Source organism: Gouania willdenowi, chromosome 6, assembly GCF_900634775.1.
Source record: "Gouania willdenowi chromosome 6, fGouWil2.1, whole genome shotgun sequence".
Taxonomy (NCBI): Eukaryota; Metazoa; Chordata; class Actinopteri; order Blenniiformes; family Gobiesocidae; genus Gouania; species Gouania willdenowi.
Window position 1 is genome coordinate 35,529,856 of NC_041049.1, and position 21,474 is coordinate 35,551,329.

The 21,474-nt window shown below is 46.1% G+C and overlaps 1 protein-coding gene across 2 annotated transcripts in view; it reads left to right on the top strand.

Moving 5' to 3' along the window:
- Positions 1–21,474, top strand: part of reln (reelin) — a 316,389-nt gene that overhangs the window by 268,368 nt on the left and 26,547 nt on the right. For both annotated transcript variants that reach the window (XM_028448258.1, XM_028448259.1), the window contains exons 50-62: positions 232–482; positions 568–722; positions 1,537–1,751; positions 8,566–8,743; positions 8,821–8,996; positions 9,089–9,195; positions 9,264–9,506; positions 10,195–10,370; positions 10,454–10,527; positions 10,630–10,791; positions 10,871–11,028; positions 12,998–13,217; positions 13,319–13,516. In XM_028448258.1, coding sequence (XP_028304059.1) covers positions 232–482; positions 568–722; positions 1,537–1,751; positions 8,566–8,743; positions 8,821–8,996; positions 9,089–9,195; positions 9,264–9,506; positions 10,195–10,370; positions 10,454–10,527; positions 10,630–10,791; positions 10,871–11,028; positions 12,998–13,217; positions 13,319–13,516 — 2,313 coding nt within the window. The remainder of the gene's footprint in view (positions 1–231; positions 483–567; positions 723–1,536; positions 1,752–8,565; positions 8,744–8,820; positions 8,997–9,088; positions 9,196–9,263; positions 9,507–10,194; positions 10,371–10,453; positions 10,528–10,629; positions 10,792–10,870; positions 11,029–12,997; positions 13,218–13,318; positions 13,517–21,474) is intronic.

Consider the following 21,474-nt stretch of genomic DNA (forward strand, 5'->3'; position numbering starts at 1 on the left):
TGATAACTGAAGTTATTATAGATATCAACAATTAACATTATGACTAGTGAGAATTGAATTGTTGAAATCAATGACATGTCAAAATTGAATTATACTGTATAAATCTACAATTACAATTACCACTACTTAGTGAACGTTAAAACGGCTTGCCATAATCAATGTGCTATCAAACCACTCACACACAACTGGAGGAAAGCAGATTATCAATGACTGTCGTGTCTTCCTGTTCAGGTTTGTAAACGTGCTTCTGCCTCCTGCGGCCCATCAGGAAGGAGTGCGTGTGCGCTGGTGGCAGCCTCAGCACGAAGGAGCTGATTACAGTGACTGGGCTCTGGATAACGTTCTCATTGCAGGCTCAGACCCTCGGGCACAGATTTCCGACACGTTTGGAGGAGTGGCACTGCCAAACCACGAAAGAGCTCCAGCTGATGAGACCTCAGGAAGGACGGGTCAACTGAGTGAGCAGGAAGAAACGCCAATTGGTACAACAAAGTTTAAGCCTCAATCCCCAAGGCTCTTTATCCAATGCATAGATCATATCTAATTTTTCCCTCATTGTGCCATCAGTGAGTGACCATTGGCTGTTCTCAGAGGACTGCTCAGTGCAGCGATTTTGCTCCTCCCATGATGGAGTGATGGTGTGCGGAAATGCTGACGGGAGGGAAGTCTGCGCCGTCACACATGATATTATTCCAGATAAGGGTTGGGTCATGCAGTTCAAGGTAACATATATTCCTTGTGCTAACTCTGATTCACAACAATGCATACCTGTCAAGTTTTGGATTTGAAAATAAGGGAAATTTTCTGGCTCCCACTACGATCCGTCCCACCCACCCAACCAAGCTCCAGTATACCTTATATTTTAAGATACATATTTGTTTGTTTAAATTAGACAATAACATTTTATTTTCATTATATATTTTCGTTTTTTTTCTCATGCTCACTCATGTGGTTCTCTGGTATTCACTAATGACTTATTAGACACATTTGTTGCAGACTTTACATCCTTTAACACTTATATATAAAGCAGTGTATATTTGTGGAGCTTGTGATTGGCCGATTTTTCATGGTGTCTTACGTTGTTCCTTCCGCTGTGGGAGACTTTATAATCTCAGTTACTAATCTTACAGAACGTGTAACTGTGTCACATCCTGCTGCTCTTTAGGAAGGTAAACTCTGTGTCACATTTTACAACGTATTTACACCAGTTCTTTGTTTTTTTGCTTCATTCATCATCTCTTTTCCGAGAACTGTCACTCAGGCCATTTCAGGTGGAAGTTCTCGCGAGGCTAGTGACGGCGTTCAGTTTCGTAAGGCATCTTTTAATCATTATTACAATAAAATACGGGATATTTACGAGAAATACTAATACGGGAAGATGGCGGGAAAGAGGGGTAAAATACGGGAGTTTCCCGGCCAAAACGGGGTACTTGACAGGTATGCAACAATGTATTATTTATTACTGCATGTTACTTGAAATAGAATTGAAGGATTGTATTTGCACAGCGAATTAACAACACACCTGTTTTTATGTAGATTGCCATCGGCTGCACCGTGCCAGAGCAACATGCAGACCACCAGGTTCATGTTCAGTATTCTGTAGACTTCGGAGTAACCTGGAAGTACCTAGTTCCTCAGTGTCTTCCTGCAGACCCTCGCTGTGGTGGACAGGTGTCCCAGCCATCAGTCTTCTTCCCTGCTGATGGCTGGAAGAGGGCAGTCTTTCCTCTACCCGACAGCCTGGCAGACAAGTAAGAGCTTAAGTTGCTCCAATGACTTTTATGTGGAAGCATATGTGTACCATAATTCATTTTAAAACGGATTATCAGAAATGCTTTTTCATTTTCAGAATATAGCTGCATTTTTGAACTCGTAAATAAAATGAATAATAAATGATCCAAACTGCATTTACATTTTCTTCTTCAAGGTTGATCATTTTGTAATTTAATTAAAATGATAAAGGAAATTACATTTAAGTTTTAATTTTCAAAAAATTTGAAAATTAAAATGCATTAGCAGAAAGACTAATGCTGCATTCACACCAAACGCGTTTTTTGCGACACAAGCGAACAGATTACATGCAAAGTCAATGGTTTAGACGCGCTGGGAGGCGAATTATTCACCGGTGGGGCGGCGTGGACTGATTTGTGCGTGGAAAGCGATGGCTGCTGCAAGCGTGCTCCCGATTTTTGTGATATTCGCCGTTTGCTCGAGTTGAAAATATTGAACTCCAGCGGCTGTTTTGCGTGACGCGCAGGCCTTATTGGCAATGATGTCAGGCAGGCAACATGAAAACCAGTATTTTCACTCGTTCAACCATTGAGGAGAAGCTAATCGTAGCGGTGTGTGACCATCGGGAGCTGTATGACACGGCCTGTTATTTTAACCGGGACCAGGACCAGGAAGGATTTGGCATGGAGGAGAATCAGCGAGGAGGTGGGAGCAGCAGGTAAATGTTCTCTTTATAGTTTTCATCTTTGAAAGTCGGCAGTGAGCGAGGATAGCATTAGCTAATGATAGAGTTAGCCGCTAACACCAGCTTTTTTCACTGATGGTTTATGAGAAAAAATGTCAGTGGAAGCGTAGTGGCTCATCTGCAGGAACATCCAAACGGTGGAAATACCCTGTGGTCATGTCCTTTGTCGACCCCTTTGTTTCACCGCGAGAGACAAGCAGCAACATGGGGCAGGGGGTTTAGGAAGACAGGGCCGTAAAGTATGGTCAACCATCAGAGACTGAAGGTTTGTTTATCAGTGCAGACATATAGAAATATATACCAGGTTAATATTCAGGCCTTTATGCATCACGGCTTCTTCTAGTGGGGGGATCTAAATCTAGTATAATGATTTAAAATGTATATGTATAGTAATGTGTTTCATATATTGTGTTTGCTGTCACTCAGAGGTAAACAATCAGATGAGTGATGGAGGGGGAACAGATAGTGCTCAGGGAGCAGGAGAAGATGCTGATGGTGATGATGGTGCTACAGCAGCATCTCCTGCAGGAACAAGTGCTGCCAAACCATCTGATATGAACATGACAGAAGTTGTTTTGCATTTTGTTATAAATAAAATGTATCTATAAATGCTTGGTATATCAATGATGACAATGTTGATCATGACCTAATTTAATGTTTAATTAAAATATATCTATGATCTTATTTAAGTAACAGTGACTTGATAAGTTATATATATATATATATAATGTGTTTGTTTATTTTTAAGGAAAAAAGCAAAGAAGAGGCCCAGCCAAGGCCCTCCAAGAGAGGTGGAGCAGCTTATCCTACAGACCTTCAGGAGACCACCTCCTCACCACCAGCTCTGACTGAGGATGAGATGTTTTTCAGAGACCTGCTTCCTATCCTGCAAAAAGTGCCACCAGAATTTAGGGAACGTTAAATTTCAAACTTATAAACTTCTTGATTATCATCCGGTAACACTAAATTTGGAAAATTTTAATTAGGTTTTTGATTGGGCTGGATGGGCGGCACTCTATGCATGGCAGGAACCACATCGTGAATAGTTGTTTACACTAGTTTATTTATTATGTAAGTATTATAATATTGAAGTAAATAGTTTGTTTAAAATTGAGGTATTATAATGTTAATGTAAATGGTGTTGTTTCAGAATTGTTGATTAAAAACACATTTTGAAGTGTACTTTTGCTTTCTTTTTAATTTCTATCAATGCATCTTAACAGCTATGTGTTCACATCAAGGTTATATATTTTCATACAAGAACATATGGTTTCCTCATGTTGATTCTCTTTGAGACCTTTAATGCCTTAAATTAATTTCAGAGGTGAGGTTTCTTGGATTATTTATTTCTGGTTAAAAATGAAGCTGACAGATGTTTCTCTCCCCATTCTTCCATATTTATTATACACATGTTAATACAGTAGGAAGTTTGCTCTATAGAAGTATGTGGTTGGCTCTTAAAATAGTCATTTGGGGTTTGCTGGTGCAATATGTCTAGCCATGGAACAGCTCCTGCAGAGAAGTACGATATGAAGACCTCTCGTCCATAGCTGTTAGCTGTGGTCCTGAAGGAGTCACCTGTGGCCAGATACCTGCACAGTTAACAACATAGAAAAGCTCAGATCATTGATAATCAGATATATATAATGTGGGTGTGTGTACGTGTGCATAAAGGTGGAGAGATTAGAGAGAGAACAGGCCTTTTCTCTCAGAATGTGTTGCCAGATGACAATAATTAACAGTAGTAAATAACTAAGGATTTATGAATCAATAATAATATATGAGTTAAAAACAATAAATATTATTAATGAAACAAGCCTTATCTCCCAGAATAGGTTTCCAGAGGACAAAAAATAACAATAGTAAATAAATAATTTATTATAATGATTAACTTTTATTTTAATTGTAATATATTTATGATAAAGACAATAATAAAGCAGGCCTTATCTCCCAGAATAGGTATCTCCAGAAAACAATAATTTTAATAATTCTGCTTTTAAATTCCCTTGGGATTAATATAGTATCTATCTATTTTTATTGTGTATTTGAGAGATGTGTCTGATGAATCATGGCATCTTCAGTTGCTTATGAAACTTACCGGAGACAGACAGACAGTCGTTCGGCTGCAGAGATGGAGCTCCTGTAGTTGGTATCCTGCTGGAACATCTGTGGGCCAATCAGACCCAGCAGGTCGTGGAATCGGGCGCTGGTCATCCACAGGTACCGCTGGAAGCAGTCATCATCCAGGTGTAGCTCCTGAAGCAGGCAGTGAAGCTCACCGAGTTGGATGTGTCGCTGGTTAACCTGGTGAAGCCAGGAAAGCCAACGTTTCTTCCCCTTCCGAGGGTAAGGAGCAGTGAATTGAAGGGGTCCTCCATAGTTGATGGTGGAAACAAACAGAGCCTGGTTGTCGCCTTTTTGGGAGTCTGATGGGCGGAGCTTCGCTTCAGAAGCGAATATGAAGCAAATAAAGAAACGTTTTTTGATCCTGCGAATCCTGCGGAAGGTTTCGCCCAACAGACGCAAACTGTCCCGCAGAAAACGCGTTTGGTGTGAACCCAGCATAATACATTGATGGTTGTAGCTGCCTTATTTGACTCATAAATCAAATTGGTAAGTAATCGAAATTACATTTTAATTTTCTTCCTCAACATTGCTCATTTTGTGACACAACTAAAGAAAGCAAAGAGGTCATTGCATTTTCGTTTTCATGCCCCACCCCACACACAAACATGCCACTCATTGAAGCTAATGTGCAATCCTTGGTAGAATTCTGAATATATACATATTAATATAATGAATTAACACACTAACACACTGTAGGTACAGAGATAAGGCAGAGTAGTGATGATAACAGTAAACACACCTTTTGTCCGTGATTGACTTCGTTTGGAGCTACGTCACGTGCTGCAGCCATAAAAAGAAATAATGAAACTGGCACTTTTTGTCTGTCTCAGTTCTCTCTTTGACTCAATCCACTGTAGAAACAACTCTCGTATCCCCGCAAAAAGTTGAAACACGGCGGTGTTGACTGGAAAAAGCAGTGAATCGTGCGCGATGCGAGTGCATTGATTCATTCAGTGTGCCTCGGTACAGTTGACGAGAGAAATCTTGATGCATCGTTCACTGCTTGCCTGCATTAGTAAAATCCATGGTTGCCTCATTTTTTTTCATCCATTCATCATCCATTTATTCTGACCCACTTGTTCCTGTTTTCAGGGTCGCGGGGCAATTTATTATGTTGTATTTTATTCTATCCTGTGTTTCTGAGGCACGTTTAATGCACCATCACTGCTTCGCATTTCCTTTTGAACACGGACTGACGCCGGGAAGCACACTTCTACTGCAACGAAGTTATAAAAACATGGAGGTCCGCGAGTGCAGCAGGCATAGAAAGATGGTACACAAACTGAGGGGCTCACTCGTATTGATACGAATCGTACTCAGATTCCTCTAAGGAAAATTGTAAACAGAACTCCAGCAAAACTGGTGAGAAAAGTATCTCAAATGACTCCGGCAGCTCCCTCTACCCGTGATAAAGACATAACTGTCACCAGATTTGTTTTCAAAAGGGTCTTTTATTTCATTTTAGGATAGCATAGGATAGGGGGATGGATCGCTTCGAAATTCATGCGCACCAGTCCATCATGCACATCTAATCTACATTTTCCATAGACTTAAAATGGGTGCACGGGCACAATGCACAAGTCACATCTGCATGTGTGCTTGCAGACGTGGTAACGTGTTAACACGTTTGCAGATGTTTTAATGTGCATACACATTAAAGTGTATGCTACGCCACACCTGGATGTGCACCTAACAAACATAAATATATCAGTCACACATAGACGCAGGTGTGGCATTGAGAGAAGCTATAGCGATCAGGTGACCTTCAATATCGATCACCGTCTACGTGACATGTAAACACTTAGAAAAGATTATTAGGCACTTACGTGTGCAGGTGTATACACGCGTGCAGGTATGTGTGTGTGTGTTGAGTGTATAACGGACCACCATTTAGTCCAGTTACAGTCTGTGTCACGACACCCGTCCATATAGTGGTAGTGACTGTAGTGTTACGCTCTGAGTCAGATCGTTGCTGTGATTGGACAGGATACAACACTCAATACTCACACACACTTACTGACTTGCACGCCTGGATGCCTAACAATTTTTTCTGTGTTTACATGTCACGCAGACGGTGCTTCATCCCCCCTCACACCTCTGACCAGTCTCACTCCAACACCTTCACCCCCCACATCAAAGCTAGAGTCTCACCACAGCTGCTCACAGAGACTCTCTTCCCTATCTTCCCCCCTCCTCCCCCCTCCCACAGTGACACCTTTCTCCATCAAAGAAAGAGATGTAAATAGACTTGTCAGGAGACAAAACCCCCGTAAGGCTTGTGGACCGGACTCTGTCTCTCCTTCCACCTTAAAGCACTGTGCTGATCAGCTGTCTCCAGTGTTCACAGACATTTTTAACACTTCACTGGGGACATGCACCGTACCAGCCTGTTTTAAGGCCTCCACCATCGTTCCTGTCCCTAAAAAGCTGAGGACCACAGGACTTAATGACTACAGACCCATCGCTCTGACACCTGTGGTCATGAAGTCCTTTGAACGCCTCATGCTCTCCCACATTACTTCCCCACCTGGACCCCCTGCAGTTCGCCTACAGATCCAACAGGTCTGTAGACGATGCTGTAAACCTGGCTCTCCACTTCATCCTCCATATGTATTTATATTTATCCTATTTATCCTTTATTCTCCATCTATCCTTTATTTATCCCTCATCCTTTATATTTATCATTATTATTATTATTGTTGCTGGTTTGTTTCTTTGTTCTTTGTTTTTTGTTTTGCGCACCGACTACAAAGTCAAATTCCTTGTAGTGTCCTAAAAAACTGTACTTGGCCATTAAAGCATTTCTGATTCTGATTCTAAAGTGCACCTGATCGCTATAGCTTCACTCACGACACACCTGCCACTACACCGAACTACTTAAATTAGGTAAGTTTGGTAAAAGTTAGGCAGGCAGGTACACGTGCATTAGACTGCTGGGGCGCATTCATTTAGAAGCAATGCACCCCCCATTGTGTGTGTGCATGCGTGTGTGCGCGTGTGTTTCTAGCGTGATATCAGCATGGGATGAGAATTATCTGTCTATCATTACTTTAAGCCTGATTACAATTTAGTAGAGTCCAGACTGGGAAAGCTGCTTTGGTACCGATATGTCCGGTTCTGGACTTGGTCAGCCTTTCCGCTGGTTTCAAGTCTGCGCCGGACCAGCAGGTTTCACCACTGGCTTCACAGCTGGTTCGGACCTGTAGGCCTTCACAGCTGAATTTTACAGCTGTCTTTGAGTTGGCCTTTTTAGCATCAGCAGGATTTGCTCTTATGTCGGCTCTTAGTTGCTCAGCTCAGAGCAATGGCACAACAATTTAATTTCATGACGTCGAGGTTATTTGCCCATCATTGGCTTTAGATTCTGTTTTTTGCTTTTAACAGAGCGAGAAATCTTCGTCGTGATGCACTTTTCTTACTTCCAAGAGTGAAAGTTTGTGATGTCAAACATTTGTTGAGATTTTTGCAGTTAATGACCTTGTTAGATTTTGATAGTTGAGATAAACTCTGTTAAAAATAACCAGTAACTCAGTCCGTAGAGACATTGGTTGGAAACCAGAGGGTGGCCGGTTCAAGTCCCAATGCGGACCAAAATACAGAAGTTGTTCTGGTAGCTGGAGAGGTGCCAGGGCGCTTCTCGAGCACTGTCGAGGTGCCCTTGAGCAAGGCACCAAACCCCAACACTGCTCTGGTGTGCTCCCTTCATTGTGGAAGCAACTCCACTCTGACATCTCTCCATTGATGCATGTCCACATGTCCTGTTTGTGCATGTGTGTGATTCGGGCCTGTGTGTCTGAGAAGAATGTCCCTAAAAAAATAAGAGTGTAACGTAATTTCCCTTCAGGGATTAATAAAGTAATTAAAAAAATGAATTAATTAATTAAAAATCAGGGTTTAAGCCCTTTCAAGTATAACTGACTTTATAGATTACTTCTAGAGAATAATTGTTCCTGTTTCCGCAGTGCGGTGCGTTTCCGGTTTTACCAGCAACACTCAGACATCCAGTGGGGTGTAGAAAACTTCTACATTGGACCAGCTTGTGACAGTCACTGTAGCGGACATGGTGACTGTCTGGATCAGCGCTGTCTCTGTGATCCTGGGTTCACAGGACCAAATTGCTATGCCAGCACAGCTCTTAAGGTGATCTAGAAGCAGTTCCACTCATTAACAAACACATGATTAGGGCTTTTTAAACTGAGACATGTTTTTTCTATCAGGCTTCCCTGAAAGAGCGCTTTGACTGGGATGAGGCTACAGGGCCTCAGTGGCAGGTGCTGGAGGGAGCCAAACCCTGCACAGACTGTGGTGTGTTGGTGGAGGGCACGGCTCTGTATTTTGGAGGAGCAGGTGCTAGACAGGCTGTCACTGCTGATTTGGACCTCAGAGGAGCAAAGTCAGTACTGGTGTCTACCAGAGTGAAGATTCTTGTTCATTGTTGAAACTACTGTGCTGCTTTAAATCTATTATGAATGTTATCGCTCCTAGATTTATTGAGTACTGGGCTAGGATTGGAAGTGAAGATAACCTGACGCTGTGCCACCGCCCAACGTGCCGTAAAGAGGGAGTGCTGTTGGACTATTCCATTAATGGAGGTGGGATTATATTCATACTGCGTTGTGTTTATATTTTATGTTATAACCCTCCCTTACTTGATCCTCAGGTGTGTCGTGGGCGCTGTTACATGAGATGGACTATCTGAAGTATGTGTCAGTCAGAAGAGACTACATTGTTCTACCAGAGCATGCTCTGACTAATGCTACACGCCTGCGCTGGTGGCAGCCTTTTACCATTTCCTCTGGCCTGGCCAGCCCCAGCCTGGCGAGAGCCCAGTGGGCCATAGACAACATTTTGGTGGGAGGGTCGGATATAAACCCATCCACACTGCTTGACACCTTTGATGATGGTAAGTTAGTAACAAAACTTTTGTTTATTTTATTAATAATAATAATAATAATAATTTGCATTTTACCAAGATCTCAGCTACTGTATGTGTTCAGTAAATAAAACATTTGCATATTTAGGCAGTTGTTGTTTTTTTTTTATAAAGAATATCATGTATTTTTAATAAACTTTATAAAATTAATCTCATACATTCACTTGCTTTTTTTTTTTGAATAATACATATTCTTAAATATAGAAACTTAAAAAGTTTTGAATTCACTTTTTACATAACAGTTTTTAGCAACTGTAACTTTTACTTATTACATTACTCATAAAATGTGATTGTTTTTTTTTTAGAAATTATCGTTCAACAATTTGAATGTTTCATTCTCTCAAAACATTGATCAATTTCATCATATTTTTTTTGTTAAATATTACATTTATTTTTTTATTTTGAGAATCCATGTGTCCCTTGTATGATAAGACTAAGCAGTGCTCCCTGATTTAGGCCCCTATTTCAGCGACCCAAAGGTTTTATCATTGTTTTGATCCATTTCTTAAAGGATTTTTTTAGTTTCAACTTTATGCACAACAGCTGCAGCAACCTGTGTGTTGAGCACCATGAATATTTACACAACTTGGCTTCTCAGTGCACAGTGTAGGCTGCACTGCTCAACACTTCTCATGCTATGTGTTTTGCCATTTACCAGAGGGCATCTCCCATGAGGAGAGCTGGAGCTTTTATCCCAATGCCGTGAGGACGGCTGGCTTCTGTGGAAATCCTTCGTTTCACCTATACTGGCCAAACAAAAACCAAGACAGGACACACAACATCCTGGCCACTCGAGAGCTCATCGTTCAGTCTGGATATATCTTACAGTTTAAGGTTCAGTACAGACTATCAAAGAATTGTCAGTTATTCATTTCGCAGAAGGTCAATTTAGTTTCATAAATTTCTGTTTGTTGCAGATTGTTGTTGGGTGTGAGGCTGACTTATGTGAGGATAGTCATTCTGTCTTGCTCCAGTACAGGAAAGATGCAAGGTAAGACAGTAGAATAGTGCCAACAATTTACCATCTCATCCCCATCAGTACCAGCTCAAATCAGCTCTTGTATGAGGTGTGCTCACTTGTCTCGCCCTGCAGGTCTGACTCGTGGCAGCTGGTACAATCAGAGTGTCTTCCCTCTTCGGTCAACAATGTGGGCTGCTCCCCATTCCAGTTCCACGAATCCACAATATACAGTCCAGTCAATAGCTCCAAGTGGACCAGGGTCACAGTCCAGCTGCCAGACCATGTGTCCTCAGGGTAGCAGTGCACACTTTGTGATTCAAGTGACCATTCAATCACAGCTCTGTGTGTAACACTTTTAAATGTTGCCTTATAGGGCCACTCAGTTTCGCTGGATTCAGAAGGATGGGACGGGGGAGCGGCACAGCTGGGGTGTGGACCATGTTTACATTGGAGAGGCCTGTCCAAGACTCTGTAGTGGCCACGGCTACTGCACAATTGGAGTTGTCTGCATCTGTGATGAGGGACATCACGGTGGGCAACAATCAACTGATTTGTCTACCTCTACAATAGTAATTGAATTGATGTAGGGACCTCTCCTGATATGCAGCAATGTCTTCCTCATTCGTAAGATTAAACAGAATCCAAATGGTCACAGCAAATTTAAATTCAAACGAGCATAATTATCCTCCAGTGATAAAAGAAACAAGAAAACAGCTTAAAGGGTCAATTTTACTTTGAGGAGATTTGAAGGGCCTTCCTCTCCTGCAAGGTTTGAACAGAGGTTTGTTTCCACATAGTTAGACATCGTATTTCACCGCAAAAAGTCATCGCAAACAGTTTCCGATTTGTTCAATTGCATTGTGTCCATTGCATTACTTTATTTGCATTTTCCCCTCCTATTTTTTTGCACCCCTTATGAGATCTGCTTACATTACATATTCATTAGAGGGAAATGCGCTAAATGGATTTTAGGCGGATTGTGACATGCTGAACACACGCAGTTCTGATTCCCTCTGGGTTTTTTCCCCTTATTAGCGCGTGGAGTATTGTCTGCACATGTTTTATTACCCCTAAACCTTTATTGAATCCGCCACTAAGAGTTAAGCTGGGCTGGGAGCACCAGGCGTCTTTCACAGGCAGAGCGTAGCAGGCTAGAGAGAGAACGTAGATCTGGATGACAGATTCCAGGTAGGCAGGAGCTGCTCTCTTCACTGTTTTGTAAGCCAGAAGAAGAGTTTTGAATTTTAATCGAGCTGCCACAGTAAGCCAGTGATGAGAAATTAACACCGGGTGACGTACTGTTTGGGCTGGTTAAAGACTAGAAGTGCTGCTGCATTCTGGATAATAGGCAAAAGTTTAAATGTACACACAGGGAGGCCTGCCAGAATGGAGTTGCTTGAAATCACAAAGGCCTGTACCAGAAGCTTTGTGGCCTGTTGTGTCAGGTAGGATCTGATCCTCCTGACATTATAGAAGGCATATCAACAAGACCAAAAAATGTTGTCCACATGAACTTTAAAGGTCAGGTGTTCACCAGTCATGACACCCAGATTTCTGGGAGAGTTTGTGGGCACAAGTAGATTGGATTCAAGCCGGGCTGTGATCTGTGGGTAAACTGAGGGACAAGCTAAAGAAAACAATAAACTCGGTTTTAGACAGATTTAGTTGCGTTCCTTCATCCTCGGAGAAATCAGCCAGGCATGGTGATATCGGAGCTGAGACCGTTGTGTCATCAGGTGGAAAAGAAAGAAAATGCCTAATATTGTCAGCATAGCAGTGATAGGAGAAGACATGGGAGCAGATCACTGTGCCAAGTGCGGTGGTGTATAAGGCAAAGAGGAGGGGACCAAGCACTAATCCCTGAGGTACCCCTGTTCATGAATCATGTGATTCAACCACAACAGGACAGATCCTGAGATGCCAAGATTAGAGAGTGTGGAGAGGAGAGGCTCTGTCAAAGGCTGCAGACAACAGACTGCAGAGAAATTAGCTGCTTTCTAACCGAAATCGCAAGATTGAGTTTTTCCATTACCCTTTGAGTGTTTCTGAACTGTGTTATAGTCAAAAATGTATCTGAGTTATCATTTATTAGCTAAATGCATAAACATTTAGTTTCCCAGGATTTTGTTGTTTTTCTGACTGTTTGTGAGTGGGAAAGTCTGCTGCTCACTGCCTCACCTGATTCTTGTGAGAAAAAAATGTAAGCATTAAAGAGCTGAGGAAAACAGAAACCATAAACCTAGCTGAAGTGGATTGATGTCTGTTTTGCAGTTCTGGCTGGCTGATACTGTTCTTTTTCATCAAAATGCTTTACCAAGTATTCATCCAAATCTGATGTGTGCAGAATTGTGCAGTCCTGCCCATCCCCACTTTTGTGAAAAAACATTTTAGGCAGTAGGTGTAAAATCAAAGAACAGGCAGTTTGATTCTATTAAATCATAGGAAAATGACCCTATAAAGCAATGTGCTATATTTTAATTTGTTTCCTCCATCACAACAGGTGATGACTGCTCCGTCTCCAGCCGAGATCTGCCGAGCTCCATTAAGGACAACTTTGAGTCCAGCAGCACCTTTCAGGAAAGCTGGAAACTGATTCAGGGTGGTGGAGTTGGCAGCGGCTGTGGACAGCTGTCGCCTCATGCCCATGGAGACTCACTCTACTTTAACAGCTGTATGATGAGGCAAGCGATTACCAAACCACTGGATCTCACTAGAGCCAGGTACAGGTACTATCAAAACGTGAATAAGACATCTACTTGATAGATAGATCAGCTGAGTCTTTCCTACTTCTAATCTTTTCTCTGACTATCATTTCTTGCAGTAAGATCATGTTTGTGCTACAGATCGGCAGCGTAGCACAAACAGACAGCTGTAACATTGCCCTGGACCAAGCAGATACAGTCGACCGGGCTGTGTTGCTGCAGTACAGTGTTAACAGTGGCGTGAGCTGGCACGTTATTGCCCAGCACCAGCCCAAAGACTTCATAAAGGCTCAGAGAGTTTCCTACAACATCCCACTGTGAGTAAAGCAATACATTCAGTGGAGAAGGGACAGATCTGTTATAAATGGTTCATGTGGAGCTGCAATGAATTGTCATGAATGCAGTGGTGGATAGTAACAAAGTAAATTTACTTAAAGGACCATAGGGCAGGATTTGTGAAAAAATAAACATTCAGTTTAAGTCTTTTAATGTTAATAGGTGATGAAGTGTTCAAAACAAAAAAAGAATAAGTCCACACACATATCTCCCTATTGCCTTGAGCAGGCTGTGTGATGCATCATGTACTGCATTTCGGGATCCGAATTTCCCGATCAGTCCGGCAGATGTGACGTCAAATGACGCTGATTGCGTGTCCTCGACCAAGAGAAGACAAGCACAGTGGACAAACTACTGTTTGGTTCCGCAGAGGCATGCGCAGAGGTCTTTCAGTAAACAGCGAAGTGAACAATGAGTAAATAAATAACCATGTCACAGCATCGGCTGCATTGCTATGAAGAGTTCACAGCTTGACTGATGGCTGTAGTTACCCTAACAGCTGTCTTGTCACTATGGAGACTTATTCCTTGATCCTGTCCTATAGTCCTTTAAGTAATATTCTTAAGTAGTATTTTTTTTTTTTTTCTTTTTTTTTTCTCTCTTGTCTGCACATTCTGTCGAAGGTTAACACTACAAGAAGTGCAATCTTTTAACAGCAATGCATATTTTGTTATTGCAATTAAATAAATTTATTTATTTCATTGCATAATTGTGACCATCACCAGCCCTCCCTAGGGAAGGGTAAGAAATACTTTATTAAAGGGAGGATGTAAAAAAAGAGAGGGCAGTGTTACACCAAGGTGAGGGGTTGGAGAGGGGTGGGGAAGTTAACAGGGAAGAGGAATACAAGATAGGAAATGGAATGGGTGGGGAGTAGTCGATAGATTTCAAGTGATGCGATGTGAAATTGTGGTTGTGTATATTGTGCTTATTGTTGAGTTATCAAGCCAGTTTGGTGATCAGTGTGCGGCTTAGGAATAATGGTGGTGGCTGTGAGCAGAGGAAGAAGTGAGTGGAAATTCCATAAAACAGGTATTTGGGAACAACGTGTCTGTGGTTGAGCCCAGTATGAGTGTTATCCCACAGCCCAAGGCCAGTGCATCCATGACAAATGTATTTCCAAGAACCGCCACTGCAAAACCCACGAGCCGCCCCTGGGCCCCGGAAGCAGCCAGGCCAGCAGCAAGAGCTGGCAATCCGGGGGCCCCCGGCGACCACCACACGGCCAAGCAGCCCCCCGAACGCCCCCAAGATCCCAAACCGAGAGGCAACCATCGCCCCCCCCATACACATCCGAGAAAGCCCCAAGGAGCCAAGGACCCAGCGCACCACGCCACCAATCCAACCCCCAACCCCCCGCCCCCCCCCCCCATCCCCCCCCCACCCCCCCCCCACACCCCCGCGCCCAACCCCCCGAGGGGAGAGCCCAGAGAGCTCCCCGCCCGAGACCCCAGCGGAGGAGCGGAAGCCCACGCCCAGCAGACGACCAGAGCCACGCCGAACGGGCAGCCGGCGGGCACCCGCCGCCGGGCCCAGAGCCAGCAGGGACCCGACCCCAGGCCAGAGGGACCCGGAATGGACGCAGCACCAGGAGCAGCCCGCCCAGGGAGGACGACCACACCCCAAGCCTCCCCGCCGGCCCCCAGGCACCCCAACCTAGCCCCCCATGGCGCCCCAAATCACCTATTGTTGACGTCGCCCGCGCCACGGGCTTTAGTTTTTTTATTTATTTTTTTTTATTTTTTTTTAAAAGCCAGGGCCCCCTCCAAGGGCCAAGCCAGACCGCCTTGCCGGGATGTGGCTCCCTGTGCATCCCCAGCACCCTGCCTCACGGGGCACTGCCCAAGCAGGGGCCGTACCATTAGGTATGCAAGGGCGCGGCACGCGGCACCCGCCCCGAAAGACCCCCGCCAGGACCGGCCCGGCCAGCCAGCCAATCATCCCGGGCCCCAGGAGCACCCCCCGGGACCAGGACCCCCCAAGGGCAAGTCCCCGGGCCAAGCCCCCCGGGATGCACCCCCCACCCCCGCCCAGGACCCGGCCACAGCCCAGCAGGACCGCACAGCCCCAGACAGCCCAAGGCGAGCAGCCCAGGGCCCGCCGCCCCCCGGGCAGCGCCAGCCACGGAGCAGCGCCACCCACCGGCCCGCGAGCAACCGGCGATCCCCACCGCGGGGACGGCGGCACCCCAAAGGCACACATCAAGTGCGGAACCGCAGCCCCGAGCCAAAGATGCCCCGGACCCACCCACCAGTCCGCAGATGGCAGGACAGACCCACCAGGCGGCCGACAGCAACCTCCACCACCGGAACAGCTAGCGCCGCCCCCCAGTAAACAGCATCGCTCCGAGGCACCTAGCAGCCCCGCCCCAACCCCGGTGAGGACACCAGCACACCCCCAGCTCACCCACCCCCCAAACCGGCGAGGCAGGCCGCCCCAGGCCCGCACACCGCGGGGCCCGCCCCCATGGCCACCAGCCGACGAAACAAGCACCAAGCCTCACACAAGGGGAGGAAGCGTCCCCGCGCTCCACCAGGCCGACACCGCCCGGAAAGACCCCGCAAGGAGAGACCCCAGCAAAGCCCCCCCGAGACCCACCGCCACGCCCGACCATACCATCCTGATGTATTTTCACTCTATGTAGTGGCCCAGCCACCAACAGAGGGGCCAGGCCCCCACCGGAGAGGCCCAAATATGTGAGCCAACCCACCACCCTGTTATGGTGCCTCTCCATTCCCCAATGGAGAGGCACTTCCCTATCCCCTGTGTGAGTGTGTGTGTTCAGTGAATGTATGGGGTGTAATTAAAAGAAGGGGGATGGAGGGGAGCGGTGCTCCCCATCCTACCTCTGTGGATATATGTGTATGTGGTGTAATAGGCCGGAGGGTGTAAGTGAGGGTACACCCTCCGGGGGGTGGCATGTTGAGGTGTGATTAAAATTGGAGGGTAACTAGAGGTGGGAGTGCCGCCCCCACGCCACTACATAGTGACACAGGTGGCGGCCCCCTCCACCCCCAGTCCCACCATCCAGCCCCCCAAGGGTTGGGTATGGGTGTGTGGTGCATATTGTGAATGGGCCAGACCAGCTGGGAGTGAGGTGAAGTGTACATGTAGGAGGACTGTCCGGTGCGAGCCGGGCCCGTCCGCGTGGCGGGCCACGCAAGATGGTAGATGGTGCAGACGGGCAAGCGGCACTGTGGGCCCCGGAGCAGCAAAGCCGGAGACCCCCCCCACGGCACCCCCCCAGACTGCGACGGCCCCGCGCAACACGGCGGCACCCCCCACCCCCGGGCGCAGCCAGGCACCAACCCCGTCCCCCGGTGCCCCAGGGAGCGACCCCCGCCGCACGCCGGCCCAGAGCGACGCCCCCCCGCCGCCAAGGAGAGCGGCCGAGCAGGGGGGAGGCCCGTGCCCGCACCAGGGCCAGCACAGGCCCACCCGGCGCAACGACACAACACCCTCCACCGGAAGGCGGCCCCGGCCCCCCCGACGAAAGAGGACACCATCCACCGCCAAGCAGGCCGGGTATTTTTAAGTCTCTGTACTTTACTGGAGTGTTAGTTTTGGGTGATATTTCTTACTTTTACTCTAATACAATAATTATTGGCTGGTGAAATGTGTCCGTCCGCCAGGGACACTCCCAAATCCTTTAAAAGAAGGAGGCGGGGGCGGTGTGTAGCTCAGTGGGTAGAGCGCCCGCCCCATGTACGGAGGCTGTAGTTCCTCACTTGCAGCGGGTCCAGGTTCGATTCCCGGCCTGGGACCCTTTCCTGCGTGTCATTCCCTGCTCTCTCTGACCCCCTTCCTGTCTAGCAACTGTCATATAAAGGCCACTAGAGCCAAAAAAATCTTGAAAAAAAAAAAAAAAAAAAAAAAAAAAAAAAAAAAAAAAAAAAAAAAGAAGGAGGCGGGCAGACACCCCTCATTCAAACACCACTTTTCACTCTCAAGCATATCTTGCGTCTACTACCAGCTGAACTGTCTGCAAATGGATCTTTTTCGAGCCTCCAGTCGACAGAAGCTGATAGGCCAGGCGCAATGGCTCCAATGTTGCCTCCGATGTCTCTGACAATCCGGCGCACGTTGGCCATCATCACGGATGCTCACACTCTAGTGGACTGCCCAGCTCCATGCTCGACACCACGCCACGGTCTCGAGCTTCTAGACACCAGCACACCAGCTGTCGTCTCAAGCCCAGCGCTGCCCTTGACGCCTCCGGCGGTCCGGTGCCCATAGGTCTTCCTCGCGGATGTTTACACCCCAGTGGCTGGCCGGTCTCCACACTCAACTGGTATTCGCGCTCCCGGGTCAAACCCAATGCCGTCCTCGATGTCCTTTCTTCTTTTCCGGTGAAGCAGCTGGATGTTCCCCATCCCTCAGCTACACCTGTTTGCTACACCTGTATGCTCCCCTGCTGCCACGGCACGGTCCGATGGTGGCTGGGAGAGACGGACATGTTTTAGGGTTGGTTTGGCTAGTCCAGGAAGCAGCCAGGAGTTCCCTGTTCTCCGGCTCCACCTGTTTTGCTTTTGAGCTTGCACCTGGGGGTCCCCAGGACCCTCATCTCCCCGCTGCCTCGGCATGATCTGAGGTCAGCCATAACGGAGGGTTCGGCTGGGAAGTGTCCCCCCCCCCTTCTTTTCATGTCCATAAGCACGCACACGGATTACGTTAGTGATAATAAAGTGTGTCCCACTTTCGCACCCAGGCCAAGGATGCAGCAAATGAGAGCAAACTCTACCACAATAAGCAGAGCGGTGAAGGCTCACGCTGATTCCCCACGGTCGAACAAACGATGCTTGCCTTGGGGGAGATCAGAATCAGAATCAGAAATGTTTTATTTGCCATGTACAGTTTTGAGGACAGTACAAGGAATTTGACTTGGTGGTTGGTGCACAAAACAAGCAACAAAAAGAAATAAAAGAAATAAAAACAGAACAACAAAGCACAACCCAGCAACAATAATAATAATAATAATGATAAATATAAAGGATGAGGGATAAATAAAGGATAGATAGAGAATAAAGGATAAATAGGATAAATATAAATATAAATATATATATACAGTGCAGCAGGTATCAAGCTGGTGGAGGTGGTGATCGGGTGGGGGGGGGGGTTCAGTGGGTGACTTGGGGTGTGTTCATGTGGATGGTGGCAGAGGGAAAGAAGCTGTTTTTGTGTCTGGAGGTTCTGGTCCTGATGGACCGAAACCTCCTACCAGAAGGGAGAGATTGAAACAGTTTATGACCGGGGTGGGAGGGGTCGGCCACAATCTTTCCTGCACGCCTCAAAATCCTGGAGGCGTACAGGTCCTGGAGGGAGGGCAGATTGCAGCCGATGACCTTCTCTGCAGAGTGGATGATACGCTGCAGTCTGGCCTTGTCCTTGGCCGTAGCTGCAGCGTACCAGATGGTGATGGAGGAGCAGAGGATGGACTGGATGATGGAGCTGTAGAAGTTCACCATCATCTTTGTTGGCAGACTGAACTTCTTCAGCTGCCGCAAAAAGTACATCCTCTGCTGAGCTTTTTTGATAAGGGAGCTGATGTTCAGCTCCCACTTGAGGTCCTGAGTGATGATGGTCCCCAGGAAGCAGAAGTACTCTACAGAGCTCACTGTAGAGTCTCCCAGGGTGAGGGGGGTGAGGGGGGCTGGGTTCTTCCTGAAGTCTGCTATCATCTCCACTGTCTTTAAAGCATTGAGCTCCAGGTTGTTCTGGCTGCACCAGGACACCAGCCGGTCTGTCTCCCACCTGTAGTCGGACTCGTCTCCATCAGCGATGAGACCGATGATGGTCGTGTCGTCTGCAAACTTCAGGAGTTTGACCGACTGGTGAGAGGAGGTGCAGCTGTTGGTGTACAGGGAGAAGAGCAGAGGAGAAAGAACACAGCCCTGAGGAGATCCAGTGCTGATGGTCCGGGGAGCAGAGATGGTTTTTCCCAGCTTCACGTGCTGCTTCCTGTCAGACAGGAAGTCTGTGATCCACCTGCAGGTGGAGTCTGGCACGTTCAGCTGGGAAAGCTTGTCCTGAAGGAGAGCTGGGATTATTGTATTAAAAGCAGAGCTGAAGTCCACAAACAGGATCCTGGCGTAGGAGCCTGGGGAGTCCAGGTGCTGGAGGATGAAGTGGAGAGCCAGGTTTACAGCATCGTCTACTGACCTGTTGGATCTATAGGCAAACTGCAGGGGGTCCAGGTGGGGGTCGGTGATGTCCTTGATGTGGGAGAGCATGAGGCGTTCAAAGGACTTCATGACCACAGATGTCAGAGCGATGGGTCTGTAGTCATTAAGTCCTGTGATCCTCAGCTTTTTAGGGACAGGAACGATGGTGGAGGCCTTAAAACAGGCTGGTACGGTGCATGTCTCCAGTGAGGTGTTAAAAATGTCTGTGAACACTGGAGACAGCTGATCAGCACAGTGCTTCAAGGTAGAGGGAGATGACTCTGTTCCACCAAGAGAGGGCACCACGGCACCGCAGATGAAGCCTCTCTCAAGTGGATGGGCTGCAGCAGCGCTCCTCTCTCACTTGGAGGCAAGAGATGGGCCATGCTTGCAGCTCTGCTCTGAGTATTTCGAACGGGCTCAAGAGGATGCAGGCTACAGTCCTTGTTTACCGGTATAATACACTTGCGGGCTCTGGGAAGGTCAGCCCTTTGTTTTACAGGAGGAAATCCTCTTACTGTTAAACAAAGGGACAATTATGTTGTTTCTCTCGCACAGGTTCAATGCAAGTTCTATTTCATAATATGTGTGAGAATCTCACTCATATTGCTCATAGAACCGGGTTTATGTGAATAACCTAAAGTTTTATTCCAGGTGATTCTGGTCCCCAAACAAAAGGGGGGAATAGTATTTGCCCTATCCTGGATGTACATGCCCTGAACAGGTACCTCAGGAAATACAGGTTCGGAATGCGTGAAGCATGCTTTCCTGTTTTTCACGTCTGTCGAGGGGCACAATTTTCCTGCGGCTCTTGGTTGCCTTTATTTACATGCACATGGAGCTCTTCTGTCCTTAATAGCATCTACGAAACAGCAGAGTAAGAACGTATTTTTTTGGGTCACGGATTTAAGTTATCATCTCTCAGTAAACAAAAGAGGTTTACATTGACTTTTTTTAAGTTTTACAGATTGTCAGAGCAACCCAAAGCAGCACAAGTTGTCATTTTGACTGAAAAAGCTGCTAAATGATCCTAAATGCTTCACCTCCTATAGAACTCAATGGACTAAAAGGGGCTAATCACGTCACCAATGATGTCATTTCATCATGGCGGCACACAGGGTAAAGTAGCCCCAGGTTTAAAAGTTAAAAAAATTTATATTGTGCAAAATACTGCATTTTGTGACACATAGATCTTCTAATAACATCTAATGACATTTGTAAAAAGAGGTAACAGCTGGCATTTCTTCACATTTAGCATTAGGCCAGAAGCTTAAGACTATTAATTTATTACTTGAAGAGCTCTGCCTATGGGCAACTGACTGGCATTTCTTAGAAAAAAAATTGTATCAATCATAAGTTGGCTGTTAACAACATTTAAGCTATAGTTATACCTTGGAGAGCACTGTGTGAAATAAGTAAAGCCAGAATTTGAGTACAAAGTAAAAAAAAAAAACAACGGTATGTGAGATAGGACAACCTTGACGTATACCACATTTAATATTAAACCTAGATGTAGTTCCATTTTTTCATTTTGATTGCTGTTTGCATTAGTGTACAGGGTATTACTAGTCCCTCCAGGACTTCACGGCATTTTTTGCGATTGTTGCAGGCTGAAATGCCTGATTTCGCGGGCCTTTTTTCCAAAAGTTGCGGTAAAAAGTTTCAGCCCTAAAACATACTTTACTCACAATTAAGTTAATTGTTTCTACCAGTTATAAATACATATTGACCAGACATGTTCTAGAAAAAATATGCTTTATTGTTGGAAAGCAAACCCC